This window comes from Poecilia reticulata, chromosome 16, assembly GCF_904066995.2.
Source record: "Poecilia reticulata chromosome 16, P_reticulata-male-v2, whole genome shotgun sequence".
NCBI lineage: Eukaryota > Metazoa > Chordata > Actinopteri > Cyprinodontiformes > Poeciliidae > Poecilia > Poecilia reticulata.
In genome coordinates, this window is record NC_088845.1 from 28,234,138 (window position 1) to 28,260,092 (window position 25,955).

Consider the following 25,955-nt stretch of genomic DNA (forward strand, 5'->3'; position numbering starts at 1 on the left):
TATGGTGTACAGCAAACTTACTCTAACTGAGTTTTGCAGCCTAACATTTTATCGTTGGGATGAAATGGTAGGATGTTGGCAACTTCTGAGTGTGTACAAAAGCTTCTCTGAGGCAACTGCGCAACAATTGCAGCTCTTGTTGCTGATGAAACCAAAAGCCAGTAAGAGGTTGCTAGGCGACGCTGCAGCCTCTTACGTCACAAATCTCTGTCAAGGACCTGCCAGCATCAGTTTGATTTTTAATTTTTTTTTTAAGACAAGATAGGAATAGCATTTGTAAGTGAGGATGTAAAAAAAAAAAATCACATTTTTCTGAATTGTCATCCAAAACATGAAAATAATTCCAGTTTATAGAAGCATAGAAGCATAATTTGATCCAGTTACTTATTGTAGCCTTTCTACATCGGCACATTTGCCCGATGTTGATGCACCACTGTCCTTGCAGAACAACAATGTATTCTCCTGATACGGGTGTTAGCGAGTGCGTTATGCTGCTGCCATGTTGCTCTGAACATCAACACAGGAACAACAGGTCAGTCTTAATAGTCTGCAGCTTTACTGGGAACACAACACCAAAATGTCCTACGAGTTAGGAAGTTTAAAATCCATGTCTTTTCAGTGAAATTTCATATCCTTAAGGTACACCCATATATTTTCCTGTAGCAGGTTCTGCAACTTCCCCAAAAATATTTTCCATACATTCTTTAATGGGGTCTTGTGGACATTTTACTTTCTGAATTTTTATCACATTAACTACAAATTTTGATGTAGTGTATTAGAATTTTACATGATGTTTGAACAAAGAAAATAATGAAATAAAACTAATGAGTAAAATATTGCAGTGGATGGAAATTACACGATTTTGAATATAACATTTTGGAAGTTTTCAAAATGTTATATTCAAATTTTAAAGTGTTTTATGGATTTGTAGCCAAATCATCAAACTATTTACTCTTATATCCATAAAACAAAATACTAAAGGCAACTATCTACGTTCAGTACTTTGAAATATAATTTAATTTTAGCATAAATGCAGCTGTTCAATGAAGACCTCAGATATTGTTTTAGCTCTGGTGTTATGACTGTGCCGAATCCTTTTACAGTACTAAATGCCCACAAGGCCCAAAGATTGCTTTATCATTTTATTTATAGATTTTTATTTACTCATATTTGCCAATTTAATAGTCTCTTTTATGTGACACTTTATATTTTTTAATGCATATCCCTTATTTTTGGACGCATTTGGTGTAAAACACTAAATATCGTTGTTTCTTTGTTTCCCTTTAAAACACTTTGCATTACCATAGGAATTAGGCTACACCAATACATTTACTCTGTCTTGCCTTAGAAAACAACAATCATTAGTATCATGAAGACAAAAGAACATCTTAGGCAGGTCAGGTCAACATTTATGGAAACGACTAAAGGAAGACTTGTTCCATTGGCATATTTTTCCACTTATAACATGGGAAAATGTCTTGTTACCAGTGAAATAATCTGCCAGTGGATTATTAGCAGATGGAACTAGAACTTTTTCACCAATATTGAAGAATTATTGACTTAGAACAAGCTCACACGTCTTGCTGAAAAGTTACTTGTAAGTTAGTGTTGTCTCATTTCAAGTGTACTGAGATATTTTGTCAAGAAACTAGAATAAGATTATTTGGTAAGATTGTGTTTTTGCAGTGTGAGACTAATATTGAAATTTTTGGCCTGACTAATTCATTACCATAAATCCACCATCCCCAATTGTAAAACATTGCAGTGGCAGCGTCATTGTGTGGTAATTATTTTCTTCTGCACAAAAGCCAGTCAGTGTCCATGAATATTTAGATGGAGCTCAGTTAGATGCTGGGCTGTGGCGAAAGTAAACCTGTTAGAGGCGATTGAAGAAGGCAGAAATGACCCTACACATGAAAACCAGGTCTTTAAAGAAATTAAATTAAAGCATATTCATACATTAGAATGGCCAAGTCAAAGTCCAGAGATAAATTTGTTTGAGAATACAATTATGCCAAGACTTGCCAGGTGCCGTCCATTCAGTTTTGCTTACCTTAAGCTATTTTTCAACAAGAAGTAGACAAATAATTCCCTTTTTATAAGGTCTGCATAATTTTGCACTGTATTCCATTAGCTATTCATAATTTCTAGTTATTAGAAATTACATAGAAAAAAAATAGTGTCAAAGGTTCTCAGATCTGAATGTCCACATTCTCATGGCTGACAAGTGTGCAAAAACGTTTCTCCCTGATATGGTTTAATGAGATAGGAGGTTCTGTTGCTAACTGAGACAGGACACGCTTCTTAAATAAGATAAACCTGCTAACCTAGTTGACACTAATCTCAGAGAGGCTCACCTTTTCACCCTCTGGATACACACTCTCTCTCTCTTGCACACATACACACACACACGCACTCACACACGCGCGCACACACACACATAAATTATTATTACTATAAATATCAGGACTTTATATTGACATCTATTTATTTTAGTAAATGTATTTTGCCTAACTGTGACATTTTCTCTAACATTAACCATCGTTGTATATTCTTAACCCCAACCTTAACCGAAACCGAATTAACAATATTGCTTTTATCATTGCCTCTTATATATATTTAGCAATATATTCTTATTTGTGTATTTATTCTAGCTTTTTTTTTTTACCTGCATGAGTAATACTGGTATGTATGCACATGTCTATATGGGTGTATGTGTATTAAACAGTCACACTTATAGTTTTTCACATTTTTTTCTATGCAATCTGTAGCCAAGCAATGACATTTTGTTGCCAAATGAGATATGTCCTCAACAGTTGTGTTTTTGTGCAGTGACAATTAAATAAGTCTAACTGTTTCCTCTAACCCTATACAGGATATTAGAACCAGGCTTTGGTCCCACAAGAAGAAGTCAGTCTCCACAATGTGGTACGTGTTAGCGAAATGGTCCTTATAATGTATCAAATACAAGGACACACATACACACACGCACATACACACATGTAAGATGCCTTTCTTTCTTCACAAGGAATTGACTCTCAGTAGCTTCACCCTAAAATGTACAACCATAATCAAACCAAGCTTGACCCTCATACTAACCTAAACTCAGCTCTCAAACGTGATCTAAGCCAAAACCCGCAAATGCATTTAAACAATATTAGGACAAAATTTTGGTCCCCACTGCGACTAATGGTCTGCAACGATTGGTGACTGTATCAAGGAATGTCCTTATTAGTTAATAAAAACCAGGTGCACATATAATTTGGAAATTTTTGTTTTTTAAATCATTATCTAATCTTTATTTCTCGTTCCCATAGTACATTTTTCTCTTTCACCTAATTTCTACTGAATCTTCCCTGCTCTACTTCTAATCTTCTAAAGGATTCGTGACGGATTCAATTCCAGCCAGCTGTTTCAGATTCACAACGCTCCACACTGATACTGTCAGCTAAGGTATAACTTTACAAGAGTCAATAAATCTTCAGACAAATCATTCCTGGACTGTATTCTTGACTGACTTTCCCATTTTTCATTTTATTTTAGTATTCTTTCCCCAAAAGTTGTTTAATGCAGAAAAACACTAAACAGGTGCAACCTTGAAGTTAGTATGGCAAACTCTATTACTGTTTTTTTTTACACATATTTTAATTATATCTTAATTTTACACCTTCCATATTGGAAATATGTATTAAAGTTTCAAGTTTCTTATTTAGTTTTTTTTTTATTATTATTATAGTATGTTCAATGCTAGACTGTTTTTAATGTCTACCATAAGTAGTCACACATTAAGTTAGGCTAATCAAAGACCAGAGTCTTGAAAGTTCAATGTTAGAGTAAAAATGTTTTTGGCATATGTTTTTTTTATTTTCTTGATTTATTGTGGGGTAAAGCGACACTGGAAGGTTCGCTGACAGTATTCTGGTGCAGTCTGTTCAGTGGTAACCCAAATATTTAACAAAAGTTTTAAAAAATGATCATGTAAAAATGTTTCTATTACTAGATTTTCAAAGACCAAGCCACACAGAAAACCAAAGCAGTGAGTTGGCCTGACTATGTTCATCACTCCTCGCCACCAGGCTGTGCTGGAGTCTGACTGGGACATACTTTGGTGAAGGCGCCCTCTTAACAGCTCCCCTTTATTCCATAAAATCTTTCATCTGGAAAAAATTCTTCACAGGAAAAAAAAGGGCCAGGAAAACAGGAGAAAAATCCCACGAAGCCAGGCACTCTCCGATCTCTGCCGTGGAAAAGCCATTAGAGAACAGAAGAGCTTCCAGACAACAAGGAGGAACGAAGAACTGCAGGGTGAATGGCAGAAATGCGGTTGTGCTTTCATGTGAAGGTAAACAGGTAATTACGAAGACGTTCCCTGACAGACTCTGGTGTGATTTACAGTAGCGCTTTCCCTGTGCCAGCTAGCAACTGCGGTGAGACTCCTTCACAACTTTAAATCAAAAGCTCCTCTGAAATTAAGAGGGCCTCTCCATTTGATGCTGCATCTTAAAATTAAGGAGCAGAGATTTAGGCTTATTGGCGCCTTTACATCAATGTGTTTTTTTAAGGGACACCACAAATAGGACAAGATATTTAGAGAGGATTAAGGGCTCTCATGGTGGGAATTAAAACGAAGACTCGCAGAGTCAATCAGATTCAAACTAAGGGTGGGAAATTTATCAATAAACAGCTAACTATGTGACTAGATGAAGGTTTTCATTTGGTTAATGTAATTCCAAGTTTGGATTATACCAAGCCTTTGGTAATAAAGCAAGTATGAGTGGCCTTCATAAGCCCCCGTTATCCCATCTAAGCCCACCAGTCAAGCGTAAAGGCAACAGGGTGTAAACACAGCAGCAGACTCATACTCTGGGCACTAAGTTTTTCAACCATCAGCTGTTTCACAGATGCAACATAATAAGAGCTGTTTTGGCAATAATTTGGAGGAGCATGTATTTTTTATGTGAAGTGCTTATATTTCTCTATGTGTCTTCTTCATTTAGTCTAAATTCACCTTAGTTGGACTTCAAGGCTGAAGCTAACGGCTCATCTGACATATTAGCTATTAGTTAGTCTCTCTCTCTGTGGCCATTAGCTAGTTTTTCTCTCTTTCTCTAGCCATTAGCTACTATTGCTCTCTCTAGCCATTAACTAGACCAAAATAAATGTATGCAACATCTTCTGCCTCAAAATTTCCACAGTCAATGTCATGTGTCAAAAAGATAGGTGGATTGATGCAGCTTTATGCATCAGTGACCATTAGCCTTGTAATTAGGAATTGTTAACTTGAGAAAACAATGATAACCTAGTATTAGTCTCTTGTGAAATCGTGTTAGCATCTGCTAACAGCATCGTATCTCATAAATTTTTCCATTTTCAGTTTAGGTTTTTAAACATGACGTTTTTCTGCTAAAGGTGAGGGACGTATTTCTGATAATGTCACAGTATCGTACTTTTAAGAATCCAAACTAACCTTGTAAACAGGTATATGTTTGTATTATTAATTTAAGCAGGAAATGAATGTTGGAGGTGGCACATTGCCATTATCTTCCTGACTGAAGCATCTACTGAGAGTGAGACATGTAAAGCATTTCCTGTCAGAGTTAACATCTGACATGAAAGTAAAGCTGTGTAAAAGGCTGTGCTAAAATTATGACACACTAAGTAAACACAGTTTTATTTAGAGTCTAAAACTGTCTAAAACTGTGTTTTAGACTCTAAGTAAAACACTTAAGAATGTCAAAAACTTTATTTTTGACACTTAATTTTTATTTGACAGATGTTTCGACTAGAAACATTACACATTCTGTTCTCAGTAGATTTCTTACAGGAACATTTTTGATGGCTGACTTCTTCACCTCTTCCAACCTCTGTTTCCCATGTAATAAAAGGTCTTCTGACTGACTGACTAAAATACCACTCAGTGTAAATGGCCAATGGCTTAACAGCTTTCAGATAAATTATTAGCTTTTCAGATTGAAGTTCAAGAGACTGGTGGTCAAGAGACTCACATTATGACTTTATCATAATGTGTTGGGACTTCAGATGGACTACACTTTACGTTTGGCCTTTGACACCAACTAATTTACATGCTAAATATAGTATATGCCAAGAGTTGAACTTTACTTCAGAAAATGCAGACCTATTCCTTTGAGAAAGTTTTTGAAACATTCAATATTGTTGAGAAGAAAGTGAAGTCTATGAACTTTTTCTGGTGTTTTTCTCACAAGTGACTCCTGAAAGTTATGGTTAATCATTATAATGAAGGCAATAGCCCTTTTTCAGCTTTTCACAGAATATCCCTTTGTTTCATCTTTTTTTTCCCTTTACAGTACAATGAAAAAGTCAGAAATAATAATAATTGTTTTAAAGTTGGGTCATGGTGAGCAAATGTTCAGCAACAACGTATTTTTTTCTTTAAAGGGCTACATGTGTCTGCTTCCAAACAGTCAGTGTACTCCTTTTCAAGCCTGTGTGGTTTTGGACAAGGATGGCTTCCCAGCTTTCTTCTGTAAAACAATGCATCCAAACCAGCGTGAACTGGCAGCATTGTTGACTGTCTCTACTGGTGGTCAAGAGACTCACTCCAAGAGAAACTCTGAAACCATGTGAAGATAAAAGATAAAAGCCACAGTCTTTCTTCAGTACCAAAGTGTGTCTAGACCTGATCATAATGTGTTGGGACTTCAGAGGAGTCACGTTAAAACACTCTGTTTCCGTTTGGAGATGCCTCTTACAGGCAAACTTGAAATACATGAACGTGGTCTCTTGGCATTTCTTTGTTGGAGAAGGAAAGGGCCAACAGGAAAAAGTCATACACAATAACTACCGCGCATGGCCGCCGAGTGTGGATCGGCCAGCCGCTCCTCTAATGGCTCAGGTAATAAGCTGTAAATACAGCTTATGTGGAGTAATATCATTATCACATCTTCTATATTTAGAACGGTGTCACTGGTGAGTCTCGTTCTCGTTGTGCGTTTTCTCCTCTGTAGCTGTTTGGATCTAGGACAGGTTGTCATGTGACTTGAGTGACTGACAGTTTTATTTTAGCCAGCCAGGGATCCAGTTGGACCGGGCCACGCAGCGGGCCTTAGTGCTGATCACTGGTCAGACTGCTGATTTGCTGTTGGTGGATGCTGCCTCAGAAGAGAATTTGATGAGCTCTACTCTTTTTTTTGGGTCCATGTAAATCCCCCCACATTCAACAGCTTTTTCTGGCTTTCAGCATGGCCAGTTCTGGACTGTATTCTGGCTGGGCCCTCTGGACCCAGAGGGCCACTGTGTGGATTTGAGAGAACCCACCTGAACATCATTGCGCATTGGTGAACGTCTGAACCCAACGGATTTAGATTCAAACAGATGAGTCATGGAAGCCGTTATGAATCTGGTTTTCATATTATTTCTTTTTTATTGAATAAAACAGCTTTAGTTTTTTTTTTCGTTGTTTTTTTTTAACCAACTGAACACGACATAACATAGCAAAAAAAAAGAAAAAAGAAACATCTATTGAGAACATATCCTTTTGAAGCCCGATCACAGATTCAAAAGCACCGCAACATCTGCAGTGTCTGATACATTTATAAGAAGTACAATCATAAAAAATATACATACAAGACAAGAATTTTTTCCAAACGTGTGGTTTTTGTAAAAGTCTGTGAAAAATCCGAAACAAACTCGAGACCCACGATCTCTAACACAAGAGGTGACAGGCAGACTGGAGCTAGCTAGCTAATTAGCTGTCAGGACTTCATTAAGTGCAGATCGACGAACATCACCTTTACAATCTATCAACATGGGCATTGAAGACTAAAGTGTGTTTTCAGAGACAACGTAAAAGTGATGCGTTGGTGGGGAAACCTGCGGCTCTATGGCTAACCCTAAGTTTTCACATTCTACCTGCCATTTCAAAAAGCTGCAGTGCAGTTTATGTTTTAAGGTGAAGTGAATAATTGTCTCTCTCCCCACTCTCTACTTATAGACATATATCTAAAAGTAGATATATACATAGAGATGTATACAGGTTTTGTCAAAATGAACAAGAAATGAACACCAAAAAGAACACTGATGAACACCAAATAAGGTAACCTAAGAAACACAGGTTGCAACTTGAAATCTCCTGTGGCTGGTATGTGGATTTCTGTCTCCACACTCGTTTCTCTCTCTCTCTCCCTTTTTCTTAATCAACATTCATTGAAACAGAGCAAGTGCTGAAAATAGACCATTTTTGTTTTCGCCATAAAGGTTGCAAGCTGCTACAAGTTGAAATATAAGCGTGAGTGTAACACGTTCACTACGGCAAAGCGCACTCGTCCTAAAGAGATAAAACCCCATCACCAGCTGCACCCATCTCTCCAGACTGATCACTCTTCCCCTTCTTTGCTTCCTGTCTCTCCTCCGGTTCTCCCCCTCCGTCTTCAATAGGCTCAGCACTCCCATCAGCACATTGTTAAACTTTAGGGGTGCGGCTAAAGGTGTCTGGCACTGAACCCTGAACCCGGCGGACCCCCCAACCCCCAACCCTGGCTGAGTTTTTGAGCTCTTCGGCAGCAGCTGAGGAATTCACTGTGAGGGTGTTACAGCAAACAGAATCTCTTGATCTGAGGTGTCTCTGGAAATATCCTGCTATTATGGGATGAAGCCCAGCGACCACACACAGCGGGATCTCCCTCGGACCCTCTCCTCTCTTGCTTTTGATCTGCTTTTTCTCGGACGAGGGGGGGAAAAGAGAAGCACCGCTGTACAACATATACAGAAGATAAGATACCAGTTGGGAGTTGTTTGGTTGTCGTTGCTGGTGATCTGACCTTTCTCCTAACTGCCGCAACAGTACTCGGATAGAATATCGTTCGCTGAGGATAACGTTTTTGAATCTGAAGAATGTAAACATTGCAAAAATACCTTTCAATCACACACTTGGCTGCTACTTTAATGAAAATTTCAGCACCAAAGCATGGTGCCCCTTTTTTTTTTTCATTTCAACACTGACTGTGTGTGACATCACAAATACATTCAGAAGCATATGGGGGTGTTACCAGAGTGGGGTCACATTGCCTGCTCACTGCTTTCCTTGTCCGCTCAGAGGCAAGAGGCACTTAGAAACTAATACATGTTCACATATACAAACAGGTATGACAATAGCTTCATATTTGTGTTCAGTTTTCCCAGGTCAAAATTGGGTTGCAATGTCAGAAGTGGTCCAAAAAGATTCTTTGGTTGCAACGGTGCAAGGTGGACATAGTTGACCAGTCAAGAGGCAACTGGTTTCGGTTCAGGGATGCCGAGTACTTGGTCAGGAGCCTTGCACACACAAGCACATACACACACACACGCACACCTCTGATTTCATTCTGAATGTCTGTGCGTGTGTGTGAGTGTTAATTTGCACTGAGCAGACCACCCATAAAAGCTTTGCTGGAGTTAGCTGTCAGCTCGAGGACGGCGATGCAGCCGTTCGGTCGGCAGCCTAATTGGTTTGTGACAGATTCGATCAGTCTCTGTGACAGTTCTGCTGCTCGCTTCGAGGCTAGGCACAAATTTGCATTCAGCCGTCGCTTTCAATATACCCAAAATTAGCTGCTTACAAACACCTCCTCTCTCCCAGCCCCCCACCCCACGCCCCCGCTTGGCCTCGGTGGGACGAGGTGAGGTCGGCGTTTGAAAACAAAAGCGTAATATTCACGCTGAAAACACGGCAGCTGTTCTGGATGTATCATTCATACTTTATGTATGAACTAAAACAGAAGCTTTGATGCAAAACATTAAAACGGCGGACTCTCTTCTGTCAGCCGTCGAACACGTCGGACAGATCTGAGGCCATAATGGTTGCACTCACTCCTGTTTAAAGAAATCAGACTCTTGCCCTCCTCCTTTCCCTTTGGGTCGACTCAGTTACAGGGCAGCCATGTGGAGTATGCAGGCTGCTGGCAGGCAAACACCGGCTGCACCTGCGCTATGTAGTAGTTACTGAAGTTACCGTCTGCCACATAAGGAGCAGGCTGGTAGTAACACGTCACATTAGCCACGTTCGGGATGACGTTCTGCTCTGCGAGGACTCGCACCGCCAGCATGGCTATGAGCCCGAGGGTCTGCCTCCTCTCGTGTCCCATCAGGCACACGGTGCTCTCGTTGACCACTCCGTGGAGGGTCATCAGGTAGTCGTACTTGCGGTCCTCCAGCCCTACAAAGTGGTTCTGAAGGTAGGACTCCAGCTTGCGCTGCTGCTCTCCAATGTCTGGGAAGTCGATGAAGAAGCGAGAGCACATGTAGCGCTGCAGGGACTTCATCTCGGACTCTGACGCTGGCCGGAAACCCCTCACCAGCAGGTGACAGTACTTGAGGAGGCCCCCGCCTCGGATCTCCTCTGGGTTCCTGGTGCAGATGATCTTGTGGCGCAGGTGGTCCAGGGCCTCGCTGAAGTCGCCGTAGACGCTCTCGCCCACGATGGTGGGGTGGAAGGTCTCGGACATGGGGTTTTCAGAGCACTCGTAGAACAGAAGCAAGGAGTCCAGTTTGATCTGGAAGGAGTCCACGCTGAACTCAAACTGCCGCCGGAGGGAATCCACAAACTTCAGCTCCACGTTCTTCCCCCGGTTGTTGGAGAGAGAGATGAGGCTCCAGCGGTCCGAGTCGTTGTTCACCTTCACCATCTTTTGCACGTAGGCTTCCTGTGGTTGAGAGAGGAAGGGGGTTGAGAGAGGTGACGTTAACACTTAAGCAATGAAAAATCTACAAGATGAGCACGTTTGAGTTTTAATTATGTAACAGTAAGTAGTATTTTAATGTTAGACATGTAACTATGACATGTTTTTTATTGAATTAAAAACATTTCAGACATTACAGTCTAGAAAGCCTAAGAGGGAGATCCCTTCTAAATTGGTTTATCTCTATCCTCTTAACCCCCTTTGTTTTACTATCACTTAAAACCCCTAACTGCACTTTAAAGCCTATAACCTCTGTGAAATCAATCCTAATATCTTATAAACCAATCGAAAGGCACTTTTTTCAAACTATTTTTTGCTGTTTGGTGAAAACCAATACATAGACAAGACAAACTACCTCCTAAAAACCAACTTGCACAGATTGTTGTTTTTGTGTTCTCTGTCTTTTCTCTCTCTCTTTTGTCTTAAGCAAGATTCCTCTTTCAAATCTGTATAAACAAACACATATTAAAAGGCAAAAATGTTTGAGGCGGCCAATCAACTCCTTCTTAGCCTTTAAGGATGGCATTGACCCAAATAAAAACAACGCAGAATAGCTTTCTTTGCCTCAGCACTTTTTTTTTTATGGTGTTTTGTACAATTCTACATTTCTCTAACCTATACGTGCTCTTACTGTCAGTGTGCAGCATCTTCTAAAAGCAGGCGGCAAATAAAGTAGCGAGTATACCTTCAGAGTCAACGGGGTTATTTTCTCTTTGTTCACACAGTCGGGTAAAAAATCCAGGAGGCAATCCAAAACGATGTCTTTTACAGTCTGGAACTCGCTCTCGCCCTTCATGTCTGCGCAGAATATGAGGTCCAGGTCCTTGTAGCCCAGCCCGCTGTCCTCGTGCAGGACGTGGCTGGCCGCGGAGCCGTTCAGCCGGACGTCCCGCACGTGGATCTGCTTCTCCTCCATCCGGCTCCGCACCACCTTCACGATCTGCCGCGGCTGCATCTCCAGCGTGGGGAAGTTCCCCCGGCCGTGGATCGGGATGGTCTCCGTGAGGATGGCGTCCAGCCGCTGCACTTGCTCCCAGCTGAGGACGCTGACGCTGTTGGCGTCCGCGTCGCACAACCCGCCGCCCGGGTTGGAGCAGCAGCAGCTGCTGTCGCTCTCGGACATGGTGGTGGAGGCTGGAGGAAAAACAAAATCCTCGACGATTTGGTAGAGAGAGAGAAAAAAAAATGAAAAAGTTTTCTCAAGAATTGTTTTTTTTTGTTTTTTTTTTTTTGTTTAAAGTCTTTAGGCGACAAAACGTGCAAATAAAGATGCTGGTAATATAAACTGCATCGGGGCTTCTCAGAATGTTCCGCGAGTGAGTGTAAACATCTATGACTATATGGGGAAAAATATATATATATATATATATTAAGAACCAACTGTTGATAGTGATGACTGCTGCGGCAAGTTTTCAGTAGTGATCCAGTTGAGAGAGAAGAACCGCTGCACGGACTTCTGGGAGAACAGCAGCCAGTCAAGTCAACGGAAAACACGGAGAAGAAAGAAAGAGACCTCTTGCTTTTGGAACATTTGCCCCGGTGTGGCCGTCAATGCGTCCTCGCGCCGCGCTTCACAGTCTTTGAAGGTCGGGGATGATCCAACTGGGGGGGCTTTGCCTTTCCGGCTGTGACTCCATCGCCCGAAGGCACGCCTATGATTTCACGAATTTGCATGAATAAAGCTTCTCTCCGCGTCGCGCTTTTTTTTTTTTTTTTTGGCCCAGTTCTCTTCCGTCCAACGGTCAGCCCATAAGAGGAATCTTTCGGATTTTTACGCACGGCTCATGCATCATTTTAATGTCTCTCTCCGCACACCCCCGCTGCCAGGAAATGATCCCTTTAATACAGCTCGTGTGCGCGCCGGCTGCTGCTTTCCTCTTGACTTTTTTCGGTTTAACTTTTCCTTTTTTTTTTTTTCGCCCCCACTTTTGTTGGGGGGGGACGAGAGAGTTCGCCGTTACCAGTCCCACTCGACGCGCAGCAGCGCTCTGGAAGAGCTGGGTCTGAAAGTCTGAGGATATCAGCGGCGTCTCAGCCCGCCCCTCTGTGAGCCCGCGGCTCCACATTATAACAACCTAACGAGCAGCTGCAGCCCTTTAATGCGTTTTATTAGTACGTCGAAGCCCGCATTCACAAGGAGAGCACGTTACAGTGGCGCTAATGCAAAAATGATTCAATAAAATTCACTTTCAAAGTCGAATATCGCCTATGATTTCCAGGGTCGTTATTGTTTATAAAAAAAGAGAAGTCTTCCGAACTGATAAAATATTGAAAAAAAAAATAATCACGACTCTAAATATTAGAGCCTTTTCTAATCTCCCAATCGTCTGTTGCCTCTTCTGCAGTTCATGTCGTGTCCTTATGTCGCCCCCTGTGGGCTTGTTTTGGTCTTGAATTAATGAAATGCAACCCTAGAGATTCTGTAAGAGCCACAATGACAGATGTACAGTCACATACCCCGGATAGAAAAAAGTAAATACATCATTTTCATGCCAGGGTCACGGCATATTAAAGTTGATGTGGTTTACCAGGTCCTAAAATGATAACTTCCCCAAGAGCAAAAAGAAAACGGACGATAGAATCTACTCTGTCAGTATTTATTAAGCCAAAATGGAAAGTCATATGGGAAGTAGCAGCTTCTGTTCAAGTATATTTCATTAAAAGATCCCCAATAAGTGTAAATACTGTCGACTACAGACATCAGCAGCAGTGACCTATGGAAAGCCATTGTTCCATTCAATTCAGTTTGTTTCACTTTGGAAATATGTTCAATTCATATGCAGTTACACAAAATTAAACGGTCCAAATTTAGTTCACGTAGCCAACCATTAAGCTAGTTCAACACATCGCAATTAATCACAATGTTCCAGAATTCAAAATGTGTCTGAATCAATGGCCTAGCGGACATCCGTCCTCCAGAGCAAGCATGCGGCGATGGTGGGAAGGAACAACTCTTAGGTGCTGTCCATCATGGCGGGTACAAGGCCATTTTCAGACACTTTGAACTCCGTTAATCTGCTCGGAGAAAGAGTACTCGCATCTGAATCGTTTAAATCAGATGGCAGCACTAACAGCTCAATTCACTGTCTAACATGGTGATGGATAGTCACCATGAACTCTTCTACATAACAAAACGACACCTAAAGATGGACGAAGATTGTAAAAACGCCCTCAAATCTACAGTGAAAAAGAAAAATTAAAACAGAGCAGGAATCAGTTGATTCAAAGTCCTCAAACACAAAAAAACCTGTTTTTGTACTCTTTTGTTATTTTCCATTCAACCTATAACTGGGGTAGCAAACTCATTGACCTTTAAAATTGGACAAATTGAATGAAAATAAGTTTGTTTAATGGAAACACTCCAATTTCGAAAAAAACATGTTTTCGATAAAAAGTGGTTGTGCTAGAATAAGTACATTTTCATAGACCATATAATAGCAAAATTTGATATTCTGAAAAGAAAATAGCTTAATGGAAACATGGTAATTTTGAAAAGGAAATATAAAAGGGGGCTCGTTTTCTGATTAAAAAAGTTTTTGCATTGTGACAAGGTGTTTTTGTGCTGTTTTGTATTTTTGTTGGTCATATCAAAATTGGTTTATTTCGCAAAACTGCAGTGGAGACACTTTTTCACCTCACATGAGTCATGTGATCAATAACCAGAAGTTGCCACTGGCGCAAACTACGAAGAAGAAGTCGACAGGAAGTAGTTGGAGGATGACGGCATGTTTTTTTAATGACTTAGTGTGTACAAGCTTATTTACATGCGATTTTAATTGCAGTTCTAAGAATAACGCAATTCTGAAATCAAGCAATTTTATTTCAAACAAATTTCAAACACTGAGTTAACACAACATTAACAAACAGCCAGACGTGTGGAATGAATGACTTAAATTGCCACCAATGGCTTTTTGAGAACCCCTCCATGTAACAGAGAGTGAAAAGTGAGGCCATCTTCCTGTCAGATCTCACCAGGAGGAAAATAATCCCAGAAAGAGCAGCAAATCTGTCACCAAACTGCTGAAAAGGACGATGGTCTTGAAGGCCTTTTGAAGTTAAGACTTCAACCCAATAAAAACGGTGTGATGTGACCTTTAGACATGCTTTGCAGAAATAAAAGCATGCAGTAAGTCCGTTGTTCCGTCCTTAAGTGCCATCAAGTGTTTCCTGATTAGCAAAAGCTATCCAAACCAAGCTTAGTCCTGTGGGAAAAACAAAAACGTAATAACAGACTGTTCCACCACTGGCAGAGTGAAAATGTCATTAAACTCAATGATTATTTATTATCCTTAATGATTACTATGGAGGAATTTTGTCCCGTTCTTCTTTGAGGAATCATTTCTAATTTTAGCCACATTGAAAGGTTTTGAAAAGCATACATGGACTACTTCAGGCACATGTGTCAAACCTGGGGGCCAAATACGGCCCGCCATAACTTTTGTATATGGACCTCTACACTCCTGATTCCAAATTATATACATCAGTTCCTTCAGCTTTTTGTAATTCCGCAAAAATCAAAAGTAATCCAAATATTTTTTAAACTGAGTTCATTGTAAATTTTTTGCAAAAGTGACAAAAAAAAGAAAAAAAAACTGGATTCGGGTGACTGCTGACTCCCACCTGTAGGTGGCAGTACTTCTTTCAACTATGATACCGCTGCCTCAGCCTTACTTGATGTCAAGTTTGTTTTTTTGGTAAATGTGAGACAGACCTTTGTGTTGTATTTTGAATTTACAACCAAAAACACCTATTTTGGCCACTTTTCTTTCTAATTGTCGAGTATTAAACACATTCAATTACCGCTTCTTTTTTATGACCTCCTTTTAGAGTCGTCAATATTCTCTGAGATGGTTTTGCAACCCAAGTGAAAATGCCATTAACGTTCTCATTTCTTCTTGATTTTTTTCTTTTAGATTTGTTGCATTTTGAAATCTTTGACCTTACATCGTGTTGCCAGACAAGTTTTACTCAAGTGCCAGTCTTGGTTTCTCAGGTCCGTCGCCAAACAGATTGACTTGGTGAAAGCGTTGTCCTCTCATGAAGACCTGCAATCTTTTGTTTTATTTTTCTATGCTTTAACTTGGCTCGCGTCGGACGAAAACAACTCTCTGAAACCGAATCCCACATCTGGAAATATATGTGGAACTAGTTACAGTAGACCCGAAGCAGACTCATCGATGCGTTTCCCAGGTGCGGAGGCTCGGCCGCTTACGGATTGGACCAGCTCCCACATCCACACCATCAGTTCAGAGCCAAACAAAAGTCACCGTTAGAGACAAACAGCAGGTACACGCACACACACACACACACACACATGCGTGCGCGCGCGTTTGTGTGGCTATCTTTGTGGGGACTTTCCATCAACCTCCAATCATTTCTACAGCCTAAACTTTATCCTTATCCTAACTCTAACCGTAACCCTAACCCCTACTCAGTTCACACCTTAGTCCTAAATCTAACCACTGAGCCAAAAACAGCATTTCCCCTCGTGGGGACCAGGCTTCAGGCCCCACAAGGAGCAGTGGGTCCCCACACCGTAGTATGTGTCAGGAAAAGGGTCCCCATAAAGTATTACAAACACACACACACACACACACACACACACACACACGCACACACACACACGCACACACACATGCGCACAGCATCACTGATGAGATGTTTTGTGTAAATACGACTTGGCACCTCATTACTCATCGTGAAATGGAGGTCTTCACGTATTGCAGATTACTGATAGACGGGAATGAGTCGACGACAATGATGATGATGTCTGGAAATCAAATAGAATTCCCACCTCCTCTCTCTCTCTTTTTTGCTCTCTCTCTCTCTCTCTCTCTCTCTCTCTCTCTCTCTGCTCATGTCTTTCCCAAGCAAATGAGTTTGTGTTTTTCTGCAAGGAAAGAATAAATTAAAACAAAACAAAAAAAAGAGACAACTTTCCAAAGCCAAACCCTGCTTTCTTTGCAGAGGGACGTATTCAACTCCTTGAAAAGCAATCTTTTACAGTCGCACAAAGTTTCTCCCTGGAGTCCATGAAACATTGTCTGGACAGCTGAGCCCGGTAAAGAGAAAAGGAGAAAAGAGTCTCTTGGCCTTCCAACATCGTTTATCTTCCTGTGTGAGTTACAGTTATTGACCATAAAGTTTCTGTTTGCTGTTTCCTTTGAAGTTTTTTCTCCTCAGATCGGGTCTGTGTGCCAATGTTGATGAAAAAATATATATATTTTTGATCACTTTAAAAAAACAAGAATTCCAAAGTGGGATTCTGTAAATTAACCCAAATTAATTTAAAGACTCTGTCTGACACTTCATTTACACTCAGTGTTGCTTTTGGAGATGAGCTGGAGTGTTTAACAATTGAACTCAAACAGGCCATGTTTCCCTCTTGTTTTAAGCTGCAGATTAAATACAGTGTCTGATTCCATTTACACAGAGAACAAGAAAATATTCAATCAAATGAAAAGAATCGGTCCCTTCAAGTTTTTATTCCGCGGTATCTAAAATTCACACAAAAATCAATAATACTCCGACCATTTTTGTTTTAGCGCTATTGCATGACTGGGTTAATTGCAATTTTTTTTTTAGCAAAAATGCCAAAAACAAAACAAAAACACACACACAAAAAAAAACTAGATTGAGGTGACTGCTAACTCCCACCTGTAGGTGGCAGTACTCATTTCTTCTATGACTCTGCGGCCTCAGCCTTACTTCAAGTCAAATTAAAGTCCGTCATCGATATGGCGAGTGACAAAAAGTCACATTTAATGTCATATGTAAGTGAAGATATTGCAAAATTTTAACAAATAGTTCTAAATTAGCAACACAAAATCTGTAATTTTGGTTGCAAAAAAAAAAAAATCTAGAAGTCCTGAAATAATCGATCAATGTGAAAAGATGCTCAATATCATGTAATTTATGTTACATGGCGTCACCTTCCAAAAATAGTAGCTCAAGTCATTTGCTTTGCCAAACGTGATTTAAAAAAAAAAAAAAAAACCTTTTATTGACATAGTCCCTGATTCAATGTTCAATTGAATTAGGGACCGGACTTTGACTGGGCCATTCATGCACACGTTAGCTTATGGCTCTGTCTGTACTTTTAGGACCACTGATGGAAGATAAAGCTTTATTACAGTTTCTGAAAGGTTTTATTTTAGGATTCCAGGATTTTTAGCTGGACCCATCTGTCCGTGCTGAAAACAAACATGATCCTGCCACCACCATGTTTCACCATCGCAATGGGGGTGCACAGTTTTGCAGGAATAAAAAAAGAAAAAAAAATCAGTTTTGTTCTCGTCCGATTAAAACACGCTCTTCCACATGTTTTCGGTTGTAACAAACTGCAAATGAGACATCCGATAGCTTTGTTCTCGCAACCCTTTAAGGGCAGATTTGTGGAGTGCACAGCTATTAGCTCTTCTGTCAACACTTTCTCCCACGATAGTTGTGGATCCGTGCAGCTCTTCCAGGATCTCCATCGGCTTGTTGGCTGTTTCTGTTAGTTCCTGTCAGTTTCGGTGGATGCCATGTCTTTGCAGCCAAACTCCTTCCAGTTGTGGATGAAAGATTAAACAGCCAGAGAGATGAGATGTCCAAAGTTTGAGATTTATACTCAACTCTGCTTTAATCTTCACGCAGGCTTTATCCCTCGACCTCTCCGCCACATGTTCCCTGCTCTATACGATACTCTTTGTTCACCAACGTTCTGCAGCAAAACCTGTGTCTCAAAATCAGGTGGTTTCTGAAGGCAGTAGGTTGCGCTGGATTTTATTTAGTGTACCAGGGTAAAACAAATGCATATCATTTACAGGTCTTTCTTTCTGAAAAGTTGTAAATGATGTTTTATTTACCTTCCGTCCTACAATTAAAGGGGCAGTATTATGTACTTTTTAGGCACATAGTGCCATTTTATAGCACAATCAAGTAAGTATTTACACCTTTAGTTGTAAGTGCTATACAAATGCTATAGAAAATAAATTTTACTTCCTGATTTAACGACTCTTAATTGGGCCTGTGTCTCTTTAAAAACTCCTGCTCTTTCGGAAACTCCTCCTTCAGGTAGTCATCACAACATGGCTCCTCTATTAACCCCTTTAGCGTCAATGTTTTTACCATGTTTGCACTGAGAACTCGTATAATGAGCTCCACCGGATGTTTAATTGCAGCTGGCTAGTCCGAATTAGCCAAGGAAGAGAGTTTGAGGGGAGGGGTGTTTTGCACAGCTGAATGATTGCCATGGGGATTTCTCAGACATGGAAGAAAGAATCAAGGCAACACCATCCATTTTCTTGCACCCTTGTCCCTCAGTGGGGTCGGGAGGGTTGCTGGTGCCTATCTCCAGCTATCGTTTCGGGCGAGAGGCGGGGTACACCCAGGACAGGTCGCCAGTCTGTCGTAGGGCAACACGGAGACACACAGGACACAAAACCATGCACACACACACGCAATTTGGAGAGGCCAATTAACCTAACAGTCATGTTTTTGGACTGTGGGAGGAAACCGGAGTACCCGGAGAAAACCCACACATGCACAGGGAGAACATGCAAACTCCATGCAGAAAGACCCCAGGCCGGGAATCAAACCCAGAACCTTCTTGCTGCAAGGCAACAGCTCTGCGTCACTGTGCAGCCCAAGGCAACACCCCAGGCATATTTTTGATGAGGGAATAACATTCTGACCTCATGTTAAGCTCAAAAAAGCCAATTTAAGCATTCTAGATCAGTCACATAAAACTCCAGTTTAAATACATTAAAATGTAGGGTTTTTGAAATAGTTTATACATTTAAATCCACCCACCCCAAAACAGAAAATTAAAGTTATACCAACATGTAGAAATCTGCTACTTATCAGTTGTACGATTGTCTTGTGTTGGCTTTAAAAATGTCACCATTGGGTTCAGACTGGTCACCACCACCCTTACATCGGAATCAAAATGGGATTTCTTCATGTCAGAAATGGAAGAAAAAAAAAAGACAAACCAGCACTCATTACGAATCCCTTGTGTTTGCTTCACAAACACCTCTGTCAGCAGCTCCGCTTATCTGCGCGACTGCTGCAAGGCAGCAGGAAACGCACTCGCGTCTAGACGTTTGTGCAAACGGGAACAACGCTCGATGTTTTCAAAAACCTTTAGAAAATATGAGATAAAGAACCCAAAGACGAGCCTGGACCTGAACGCTTGAGAATGTTCATCTTGGTGGCTTTCTAGATTATCATCTGCATAGCTTTTCATCACCTATTATCAAAAGAAGATATTTAAGAGAACAAAATGGGAGTTGGGAGCTAAACTTTTGGTTTGTTGAAACACAAGATATATTTTAAGCAGGGATAGCTTCGTTTTTTGTAAAACAGGGGAGCCATCGTTGAGCTCTAGAGCTATATAGCTCTTTTTACTGCTTCTGGTATAAAGGCCCATAGTTTAGCTGCCTGGGGATCTGATGATAGCAGAGTGTACTATACAGATTATGTGAGGGATAATGTGGAAAAAAGCTCCAGCCAGCTTGGCCTTGGCCAGCTGTGATCTCTTCTTACTGAATCAAGCAATCAAAAGGGCTGAAGCTGTTTTTCCAAACAGGAATTCTGAAGACATTCCCAAAGGCGTAAACAGAAATGTTGCAATTACTAATCAGCAATCGTCAATTTGGGTTTTTACAATTTGCTTTTGTGTTAGAAATGTAATAGAATAAAAGAAGCCAATAACTACGGAGAAGCTTCAAGGTTAAATAAATAAATAGGTTCCTTTTTTTTTATATAGCTGTTGTTTATCTCTCTCCACGTTCATCCCTTTTCCGTTTACTAGTACTCCAGGAAGCTCCCAGTACTCCGACCGTACTGTTTGGGGAGAAACCCAATTATTTTTGGTTCCGAATCATAAAGGCACAGCGAACAACAATGAAATTTCCATCCGGTTTCGGTCAAACTCCCTTTTGACGTGACTATTTCACCTGGGGCGGCGTTCCAGGTGAAGCAGCAGAGCTCATCTGTTCCGCGGAGGAGCCGTCTGCTTCTCCGAGGAGGGATGGCGCTTGAGCGCAGGGTTTGGTTTCAAACCATGTTGGCAGGTCGAAGCTGCAAGTCAGAAGAGGCCCAAGTTTCACAAGAAGATAGCGAGGCCCGTCTCACCTAATCTTCCTCATTATAGGGTCTCCGCGATCCCACAGGCTTCAGAACTGGGGGACAGTAAAGCGTTCAAATGGTGCTGCTAAAGCACTTGAGCGACTAATAGATGCTACAGACGTTCAAGATTTTTCTGCAGCACCGCTCGCCTCTTGAACCACCGTGACAACGTTTCTGTCCCGAACTCCAACCCCAACCCTAACCCGTTCCTGCCAGCCCGAAGGCTCAAAGCAAGCTGAAGCAGGGTTGGACGGTGTCTCGCACCAAATAACCACACCTGAACCACTGCAGGGTGTTTTTCTAATCTTTGTGACTGCATGGCTGTAGCTGTAGCTGTTACTTTAGCAAATTTATGTTCCAAATCCAATAAACTCGTTGGTCACAGGTTTACTAAAACATAATGAAAAGCAAGGAATTGGGTCAGTTTGCTAATTTGTCAAGTTTATTTGTGTTGCAACTTTCAGCAACAAGGCTGAACAAATTGCTTTAAATCATAAAACATAATACAGTGACCAATTATGAAACAAGAAATAAATATTACATTTACTCTGAACAAGTGGGATTTTAGCCTCCATTTAAAGGAACTCGGTGTTTTGGCTGTTTTGTAGTTTTCTGGACATTTGCTCCAGATGAGTGGTGCATAGAAGCTGAATGCTGCTTCTATGCACCACAATGCAATGTAATATTTAAAAGTTTTCTCTAAGGAAGCTCAGAGGGAGTTCACAATTTCTTTGCTACGCATCGTCATTTCATCCCTTCCTTCTTCCACTTCCACGTTTTGTGCTCAAGCCATACCGTATTAGTTTATCTTTTGTAGTATCTAAGTATTTTTTATAAATTATGGAGATAAATTACCAAAAGAATGCTCACCTGCCAGGTGGAGTATTTTGATTGTCGTCTGTCAACATCATCCAACACTCTGCATTTCTTTTGGCTCTGACATATAATCTTCTTTTGGAAGATTATGATCTCCGATTTATTTGCAGAAGTCCCACATTTCTTTCCAGTCGATTGTCAAATTGAGGCGGGGGCAGTGGTTTGCGTGGTAGAGCCGGTCAGAAGCAGACCCTCAAAGATCTCAACCTCTCAGAAAGCCAAGATACTGAAACAGAGGTCCTTTAAATCAAGACCCACCTGTTCAGTGGTGCCTTTGATTCTAAGTAAGTGGAAGATTGATCAATATATTTGATGCGTCTGGTTGGTGATTTTGATCCAACCAGACATTTGGCAAAATGTATTGTTTGTTGCTTGTTTCATAATTGGTGGCTGTGTTATGTTTTGCCTTGTATTATTACTAACAGACTTGTCTTGACTTGTAAAAGAGCACAATAAACACAAAAGTTCCTCTGGTCATGCAGGACCATGAATGACACTTTTATTTTTAAATTACGAGCAAAGCAATAATATGAAGGAGAAAATTCAAATTTCACATGGAATAAAGAGGTGGAGGAATCATGTTGCTGAATGGTTTACTTTCAGCAGGGACAGGAAGATGGATGGAGATCTACAGTATAAAACAAAGTGCAGTCCATGACGTAAACCTGCTAGAAGGCCTTCAAGCAGGACAGCAAGCCTAAAAATGCAGCCAGAGACTCGTCTGATTTAACGTGATGTAACCGTAACTACGGCGGATAAACACTGCTTTGCCTCAGCAGTACTCAGAATTACTACATTGGAACATGCTTATTCAGCGTTATCGTTGTTTATGTCCCCCAAATAGAACAGAGGGGTTGCCGAGCACGTTTCTTTAGGGAATTCTGACTCAACTTTTGAAGAGAAGTTTGACTCAAGACACTTAAACCACTTCCGGCAACTGATCACATCACAGTATTTGAGCACTTTGTACATGAATACAGCTATATGCAGCTTCTCACACCCTGCGCCTCTCCTTTTAACTCCATGTCATCAGGCATTCAATATTTCCTATATAAACCACCATGACTCCCTGTCAAAGGTCTTTCTTCTCTCACTCTAAGGTAGCAAAGTACATATAAAGCTTTGAAGTACACTCAAGAAAGACATATATTACAAATAGGGTGCGTGATATTGGATTTTTGGTCGATATCCGATATGAAGATATACTAAAACTCATTTGGCCGATAACTGATATTTTTTTCCTATACCCACTTATTGAAACTGTATGGCTTTCTCTACCGTGGCATTAAATCACTGTCTTATCTTTGTCAATTTAGCCTGCTACCAAATGCAAATGCTACAAACAAGGTTGAAAATGATACACTTTCAACTTGCATTATGTTTAATGTCAAATTTATTCATGACACATTTGCTCTCTAAGACAATGACAACACTCAAACAGTGCAAATTTGACGTTGTGCTGTCCTGCAGGCATTGTCACCGGTTTGTCGTATAAAAATGCCTTTTATATTGGCGAGTAATTTTGACGGAACGGCTGATGTCTGATATGAAATTTTACAGCTAATGTCGGCCGTTACTGATACCATGGCGATAATATTGTGCATCACTAATTACAAGCGTGTTTTTTTTGTGGATATTATGCAAACAAAAAATGAAATAGTAAAACACCCTGAAGTATCCAGCTAGTCATGAAATAACGTCACACTGATTCCTTTACTAAATGTTATTTCTAAGCGATACAATGAATGATTTGTGAAAATGATATGGAAAAGGGAAATTAAATTGATGTTCTATCAAATATGTATAATTTGATTGATTTGATATATTGCCATTTAGTTGAGTTTATTTAGCTTCTATATCAATAATATTAGAAAGAATTCTGTCCCCATAAATCCAGCTGGAACAAATTGAACATTTCCTCAACATATTTTAGAGAAATCCACCCACCTTCTACTAATTTCAATACATGTCTCTATATTAGGCTTAAGCTTTAGTTCTGTTAGCAAAATCAGGATGAATATCCAGCTATTGGGCCATTTCAGTCTCATCGTATGCGATTCGTTAGAATTCCCCCCCAGACAGGATGTAACATCTCAAAGCTCGGGTTGGTAGATCAACTTCAGGTCTGCTTATAACTATTCAACTGACTGTCTGGTGCTGACAGGTTACCTGATAAGTGACGGCTGAATAAATAACGATTGAACCTTGATGGATTGGCTTTAACCTGGCGCTCTCCAGTCAGAGCAGGTTGGAAATGTGGCAGCTGTTCCGCGGGGCGTCTGGAGCGTCAATTTTTCTCCATAAACAAATTAATCCTGCCGTTATCCTCACCATCTGGAGGACAGGCCTATGACTTTCCCATGTGCCTGGAAGGGAAGCTGAATAACCAGGGCTTATCCTCGCCCCGCTCTTAAAAGGGAGGGGCTCGGCTTTCTCAAATGCTGCATAATGCCGGATTGATCTCGGAGGGTTTCTCCCTAATGAAATCTACAGCAGTGATTCCCACCGGGGTTCTCAAATACTCATACGGCTCAATTGGAAAAGAATGGACTGTTGGATTGGACAGATATTCTGGAGACAGAATGGAGGAGCAACCTGGATACAGTACATCTATATGTAGTCACATCTGACATTTAAAAGCTGTGCAAAGATATGCTGCAGTAAAGGATACAATAAAAACTGTGCAGCTCTGAGGCAAAAAAAATTTCTTTTATCAAGTTTCTTCAGCTAAAAGTAATGGATAAATTGCTTGAATATTTCTAAATGTTGCCAACGGCCAACGCATTTTCAGTATAACGGACAGCAAAAAGATGCAACAAAAGTGGATTAACAGTGCTTTATAGAGCTAATGGCTTTAGTACTTGAACAAAGCAGCTGAAATGCAAAGTTAACTTAAGAAACTGAATAAAACAAAAAAAATGTTATTAATCAATTTGATCCAAAGTAAAGAATAAATGTTCAGCCCCTTGCTAAAGTGGCAATAACACATGTCAACATCTTGCTACACTATCCAGATGTTCTGTGTGCGCCAAGAAAGGTTCACTCTCTTCAAACAAGTCTAGTCTGATTAACTTAGATATTTAATAAATAAGGCAAAACTAACTTACAAGTAACTTTTCAGAAAGATATGGGAGCTTATGTTAAGTAAATGATTCCTTAACATTGTTGAAAATGTACCAGCTATAAGTGAAATAATCTGCCAGTATAAATACCAGAATGCTGGCAGATTACTTCACTTATAGCTAGTACTTTTTCGTCAACATTAAAAGAATTATTGAATAAAAAAAAGCTCCTACACATCTTGCTGAAAAGTTACTTGTAAGTTAGTTTTGCCTTATTTCAAGTACACAGATATTTGCACTAGAAAATAGACCAAAATTACTTGGTTTGATTTTTTTTGTTTTCGGGGGGGGGGGGGGTGAATCAAGCTGAAAGTCTTTGGATGGATTTGGGAAAAAAAACCAAAAAGATGACTGCATCTCTTGGACGTAATATTATTATTAAACTGAAGACCTTTTCAACCAATCGCCTACAGTCAAGTTTGCGTCCAACAAGCTAAAACCTCCAGTTCATCAATTGACTATGAATCAGATTTGCGGCGGGTCATAACACAATTGTACACTCCTAGTTACCAAAGACGGTTATGTTGAAGACATTGAAAAATAATGTTGAGTGCAGTGGTGATAAAAAGTGTCTAATGTGGAGAAATATTTCTAACAGCTTTGCTAAGCTATTTAAACAGATTTGTTTTATTGTAAAAAAGCTGCTCATCTGTGTATTTTGCCAATAATTTGTACCGAGGATATTAGAATTAAACTAGAACTGAGCATGAATTTTGCTCTTTGAATTGATAAAAATTAAAGAAAATATTGTTTAAAATTCTTAACTCTGATATTGTATTTATTAAATCTCGAACAACCCTGTCATTTAAATATATATATACACACTGTATATATAAAATGTCCCTGAAAATTAAAAAAAATGTATATTTTGTAAAAGCTTTTTTTCTGGTTTATTTGACCATTTCAGCAAAATTTGAAATCACTTTATATTACCAACGTGCAATATTTTAAACATTAATCCAACGGGTTGTGACAAAAACCAAGATGCGCGTATTAAATTCTTCAAAAAATCTGAGGACTGACAGTATCTCTGCACAGTAAAGGAGAGCTCCTCGTTGGCCAATAAACCAATTTCCGGACATTTTGTACACCGACATTTTTATTCCGAGCACAAACACAATGAGCAGTCCACTTGAAAAATTATAAA

At 40.2% G+C, this 25,955-nt stretch overlaps 1 protein-coding gene across 3 annotated transcripts; it reads right to left on the reverse strand.

Annotated features, from left to right (window-relative positions):
- Positions 1–7,377: 7,377 nt before the first annotated feature.
- On the reverse strand, positions 7,378–19,287 carry tent5aa (terminal nucleotidyltransferase 5Aa). Of its 3 annotated transcripts, none has more exons than XM_008431927.3 (3): positions 12,076–19,287; positions 11,380–11,828; positions 7,378–10,658 (listed from the first exon to the last, which is right to left on the reverse strand). In XM_008431927.3, the coding sequence occupies exons 2-3, from the start codon at positions 11,815–11,817 to the stop codon at positions 9,879–9,881; spliced, it is 1,218 nt and encodes a 405-aa protein (XP_008430149.1). In that variant the 5' UTR covers positions 11,818–11,828; positions 12,076–19,287; the 3' UTR covers positions 7,378–9,878. The 3 variants fall into 3 exon arrangements, with proteins under 3 accessions (XP_008430149.1, XP_081472881.1, XP_081472880.1); XM_081616755.1 differs by having other exon boundaries at positions 11,380–11,847; XM_081616754.1 differs by having other exon boundaries at positions 11,380–19,287.
- Between the last annotated feature and the right edge of the window lie 6,668 nt (positions 19,288–25,955).